Source organism: Anarrhichthys ocellatus, unplaced genomic scaffold, assembly GCF_004355925.1.
Source record: "Anarrhichthys ocellatus isolate YVR2014 unplaced genomic scaffold, GSC_Weel_1.0 scaffold8, whole genome shotgun sequence".
NCBI classification, from domain to species: Eukaryota; Metazoa; Chordata; class Actinopteri; order Perciformes; family Anarhichadidae; genus Anarrhichthys; species Anarrhichthys ocellatus.
In genome coordinates, this window is record NW_022280038.1 from 9,369,950 (window position 1) to 9,375,948 (window position 5,999).

Genomic DNA, 5,999 nt, shown 5'->3' on the forward strand with positions numbered 1-5,999 from the left:
TTTGTCACCATAGAATGAGCCGTTTGGATTTATATACAGACTCTGTCTCTTAACAGAGCTGGCCGTCATGTTTCTACAGTAGCCCAGAACGGACAAACCAAACACTGGCTCTAGAGAGAGACGTTTGCTTTTTCCGTGTCAGAAAGGTCGGAAAAGTGAAGCCAATGCTGAAGTAGCTTAAAGCTGCATTCTCTCTACTGACCACCAGGGGGCGACTCCTCTGGTTGTATAGAAGTCTATGAGAAAATGACTCTACTTCTCTCTTGATTTATTACCTCAGTAAACATTGTAAACATGAGTTTATGGTCTCAATCTCTAGTTTCAAGTCAAGTCTTGACAGGTTGCTACCAAGGCGTTGTCCGGTCACGGAGTTGTCCGTGTTTTCGTCTTGCAACTTTAACCCTTTCACGGTGTGTTTTCAGTTCATGAAAGATAATTGTAACATTTTGGTTGCCTGAAAATGTCTTATTCATCTTGCAAATAGCCAAGACGGTGACAACCAAAAACCAAGATTGGCGACGGCCAAAATGCCAAACACAAGGCTTCAAGATGGTAGTCCCAAAACGTCACGATGTTTGACGTCACAGTGACGACATCCACTTCTCGTAAACAATCTACGGTCGACCAATGCAGCTCACCTACACGTCGAGAAGTTTCAGTTGCTCGACATTTCAGCTCACTGGCTTTAAGCACACATTCATTAAATTCAAGCTGCCGAACCAAAAAAACAAAAAGCAGACAGAAACACATGCACATATATTCATGTGCTCATTTAGAGCCCTGTGTGACGTTAACAGCCGGTCAGGAATGTTTAGTATATAAGCTCCAAAAAAAATCTATGTTCTTAGTTTTTATGAAATTCAACTCAAGGAAGAGTTCATCATAGCCAGACACAGAGCCACCTGCATGACTGTGTCCATTTCCTCCCTCCAGCAGAGCGACACTCTCGTCTATAAACTTGATAAAATGTCTATCTAAATATTGGCTGTGGCAGTCATTAGTGAGGAGAGAGCACGAACCTCCGGGGAGCGGCCGGATAAAAAAAGAACCAATCTGCTATTAGACGACACCAATGACCCGAACGCACTGAAATCTGTCAGCGGATATCCAGCCTGCAGTGTTCACAGCGAAGCGGAGATGTGACAGAAGAGTCTGTGACGAGTTTAGAGGCTCCTAACCGGTGAATGGTTAGGAGCAAATCCAAAATATACCCAATGTCCAAAATATAAACAGGTTAAATGATAAGGATCATATATGAGAAGTATGGATATGTGGGTACAATATTAAATCTTAGTAAAGGTAAGTTTATACAAGACATCACTTTAAATCTCACTTTAGGTTGTGAGAACTTCTAAAAAGCATTTAAAAAATGTCTTCTTTACTTTTGTTTTTTAATTAGATAAAAACTATTTAATCAAACAAATAATAAACAATAAAAACAATTATTACCTCCAGCCGTAAAAAACAATTTATTGTCCTGTTTTTGTCTATTTAGCACTAAAAGTTTACGTTTTCACACGTCAGATGTTCTTCACAGTCACTGGTCATTACTGTCAAAGAGCTTGGCGTTGATTAAGAAGAGAGACTCCTGTCGTCTTTTTCTAGCCGTGACTATGAAACTAACAGAGATCACAGAGATCGATGTCCAGCTTCATAGCTCCAGCGTTTGGGAATCGATTAATTCAATTTCAAAGCTGTAAGTGATAGAAATGATGTCTTTGGGGGAATCGTTCGGCTCTGGTGGAGGTTTTCTGCTCTTCTCATGCTGATTATTTGCCAGTGTTTCTGGAGAGGAACTGTACTGCTTCATCTATCCTGCACTCCCTCATGCTGGATGTGTACCTCAGGATGTTTGTGAAAAATAAAAAAGTGATATAGCAAATACTAAGAAAGCAACACCCTGGGGCCACAGTCCATCTCTACATGCCAGTTTGTACTCCTCTTACAAGCGGCTTAGGTCAGCTCCGCCTGCAGGGTCGCTCATCGCTACATCGAGTCTCAAACTGCTTCTCCTCCAAAACAACAATCTGAAAACTTGGCCTGTCTTAGAAATATTTCCGCTCCCTCTCTCGCATCCATTTATTTTCTGAACTTGCCTCAGTACGCTGCTGTCTTAAAGTACAGAAAATACTCGGTAATCTACTCACATCTTGTTTCTTTTACAGCCTCTTGCTGCCATTGATCACTCTGTTCCCTTATGTTCTATCATTAATCATTCCATTGATTGGCTCACTTGTTAGAGCGCTTTGGCTTTGACCCTTGATCTTCTGGCAGGCTGAAATATCGACACCCTTTAAATACGAGTTTCTCTCCAGTTGCACACATTCAAAATCACTCCAGATTAGACGTCAAGGCAAAAATGTTAAACATTGTACGGCTGTGATTTATCCACATCTTAGGGACACTAAGTTTACTTGTTATAAGGAGTACTTAAAACATCGGAGAATGTCTTCTGTGGTTCTGGAGGGAGCTTTCTAAACTTTGGAAGAATAACCCTGATGATGTCTAATGAAAGTTGAATTATTAAAATTAGCAGTAAAAGTAACTACGGTACAGATTTTGAAGCATGACCCATATCAGGGACTTAAATTCATAATATCTCCAGTTCCGCGAGTCAAGCCGATGAGGAAGTGTGTTAAACCTGCATTCTCTATAATGTCCACCAGGGGGCGACTCCTCTGGTTGTATAGAAGTCTATGAGAAAATGACTCTACTTCTCTCTTGATTTATTACCTCAGTAAACATTGTAAACATGAGTTTATGGTCTCAATCTCTAGTTTCAAGTCTTTTTCAATACAGCATGATGTTCATTTAGTAAGTTATGGTCCATTTAGAGTCAAACAGACCATAAAGCAGGGGATGCTTTAGGGCTGGGCTACCTTGTGATTGACAGGTCTCTGCTGCTATCAGAGCCATATACAGCATCTCTACGTCACCACTTGCTAAAGCAAACAGCAAAACACTGAAGTAAATCATATGATCATTTTCTCAATGAGATTCCTTCAACCCACTCATGTCGACACCACATTATACCTGAATTAGATTCTGTCCACACTGAAGCAGATCACGTTAGGATAAAACTGGTAACTTGCCAAGTCACAACACTGTAGGTAATTAGCAGCTTTTCATGTCAATGAGCGAGTTCTCCGTCATCAGCAGGGGCCTCAGGTTTGTCCATGTCTCTGGATTAATACGATGTTACTCTAACAAGCCGCGGACTCAGAAGCTGCTCCCGCTTTTGGCTAAAAACAAGTCGTTTCTAAACTGTATCATAGAAAGTATTACTGTCTGCGGCGGGCTTCAGGGTTAGAGAGCGGACATACCATTCTTCTCATTTCTCTGCAAAGATGTTCATCAGTTCTGCCTTTTTGGATTCTAGTTTCCTGAATTTTTAATGGAAAACTCCTCAAGTTTAAAAAAGGAGCATTGCTGCAGAACAAAAGCATGCGCTGGTTTTACTGCTGGGGTTTGACTTTTGTCCAAAGTGAAAGAATATTTAATATCATTGTTGAGTGCTCGTATTAAGACTTCTTCAAGCCAAAGCACACAATAAAGGCTGCTAGTAGGTCCTGTTGTTTGAGGCAACTTAAACATTAACCTGTATCACAGGGACAACCAGACAGTGTGTTGGAAGAACTGCTAATGAGGGACGAACAGCAAATATCTGGAAAATTGTTAGTATGGAGATAATATGGTGTGTAAAGACACTTAATACAGTACACGGGTATTAAAGAAATTCTGGGAAATACGCTTGTTGGCTGATACTAATCTCATATCTGCCTAAATGTGAACCTACAGCTCGGAGGTTATTAGCTTAGCTTAGCATAATGACTGGAAACGGGTGCAAACAGCTAGCATGACTAAAAGGCTAACAGATTAAAACGTTTTTTAAACCACCAGTACCTCTGAAGCTCACTTAGAAACATGTTATATCTTGTTTGTTTAATGTGTAGAAAAACCAAAGAGTAAGGGGGTTATGTGCTAAACTACAGCTGTTTCTCCGTTTCAAGCCTTTATGCTAAGCTAAGCTAGCAATTACCTGACAGTAGCTATTAAAGGTGCAATATAAGGGATTCAGAGCATTAATATAGCAGCAAACAACTATTGTCTAAAGTTATAGTGGAGTAATGTCTACCTGAGAGTGAGGTGTGAGAGTGTTTGCACTGTTTGCGACGTTAGCACCGTTAGCTACAAGCCGCCATGTTGAGACCTGTTGAGAGGCAATGGAAATGCTCCCAATCTTGTGTTCTTCGCCTTTACTGGACACAAGAGTGGCATAGATCCTCTCATCCAACATTAGGCTACAAATCGAATAAACATATTTCGCAAAATGTCAAACTCAAAAAAACTAAAGTGGCAGCAGCATCACACATAAGGGCCTGTTGCAGTAATGGCTAAGATTTAGCATGCTAAGCTGTTTCTAAATTTAGTGTCGCCTTATGAAGAGAGCCACTGATCAGCAGGCCCTTTAGTGGAGCTTTTGGAAACACTGCAAACTCTTTATTTTCATTTCCACCTGTCAAAAAAAGAGGTGAGGCCTGCTCTTTTTCTTATCGGACAAACTCCCATCCTCAGCATGAAAACTTGGACCGCAGGACTGTTGAATTTCAGGGGTCAGTGGTGAGGACAGAGAAGAGAAACAGTCGGTGGGACATTTAATCTCTCAATCGGCCTTTATGACTTTAAAGGCACTCCGCTATCTCGCTGCTTCATCTACAGACAATTTTCTTCTGCACTGACTCGTGACATTTCATCCGTGTTGGCAAACTGTTCGAGGTGTTAACAGCTACAGAGCGGAGCAGATTGAAATGTGGGATTTTGATTGAAGACAGCTGAGATATAAAAAAGGACACAGTTAAAACATAATGCAACGTGTGAAAAGAAGACAAAAAAACCCCCCCGAAAAGTGACACCTGTTTATTTCAGCGCCAAGTCCGACAGACGATAAGCAGATGTAGGACAGACGATGGGTTTCTTTTAAGAGGACAGACAGCTGGACACGTCTCCGGGGAAAGTCCCGCAGTACGTGTTTTCATCTCGGTTACACGCGGTGCACTCGCAGTTTCTGGCCACAGGGTAAGTGACACCCTCCGGACATCCGTCAATGTGTACCACCTCATAGGACCAGTCCCCGTTACACGTTTCCTGCTCAGTCGGGTGTGCAAGGCTGATGTAGACCGGGTCCTGTCACGACAGTAAATGTTTAAGCGCAACAAATTCCACGAGTATGTGATTGGTGACGACACAAAAGGAACTTAAACACAGGGTATTTGAAGATTGACATACCTTTCGGAAACACTGCCCTTCACACATGGTGGTGAGGATGGACTCGGTTCTGCCACAGCTCTCCACGGAGATGCGGCGGTTGGTCAGATGACAGCTGGAGCTGCAGCTCTGCCCCACCCCCGCCCCAGCCAGCGCCAGCACCGCTGCCATGAATACCAGTTGCATCCTCTGCCGGGTGCAGCGCAGACGCCTGCCACAAGAGGGGGAACAGCTCTGGCATCAGATACTTTAAACCCTGTCAGAAGATCTGTGAGGATTGGCGATCAAATCCTTCAAGACCTCGTGAGTTAACGGCCGAAATCTTTATGTGTCGCCGTAAAATTTGCATCTATTTGAAATATTTCTGCAATTACAAGGACAAAATGAAATCATCTCTGGTTTATATACAGTATAGCACCATGCGGAGCAGCTAGGCTTTTGAAATCATTGTTTAAAACGGTCTGTGTATATATATACTGTATATATATATACATATATACACATATGTACATAGACATACACATATATAGACAGATACAAACACCTATATATATATATACATACATACAGTACATAAACATATTCATATAAACATATATACACATGTACACATCTATATACATATCTAAAAACATATATACAGAAATAACCAAATACAGATATATACAGATACATACATATATACAGTATATATATATATATATATATATATATATATATATATATATATATAT

General features: G+C 41.2%; 1 protein-coding gene across 1 annotated transcript in view; it reads right to left on the reverse strand.

Moving 5' to 3' along the window:
- Positions 1-4,902: 4,902 nt before the first annotated feature.
- Positions 4,903-5,999, reverse strand: part of LOC116384148 (gonadotropin subunit beta-1-like) — a 1,443-nt gene continuing 346 nt past the window's right edge. Inside the window, exons 2-3 of the mRNA XM_031848578.1 lie at positions 5,287-5,476; positions 4,903-5,184 (exon numbers count right to left, since the gene is read on the reverse strand). Of these exons, the coding sequence (XP_031704438.1) occupies positions 4,978-5,184; positions 5,287-5,451 (372 nt within the window). The 5' untranslated portion in view covers positions 5,452-5,476 and the 3' untranslated portion in view covers positions 4,903-4,977. The remainder of the gene's footprint in view (positions 5,185-5,286; positions 5,477-5,999) is intronic.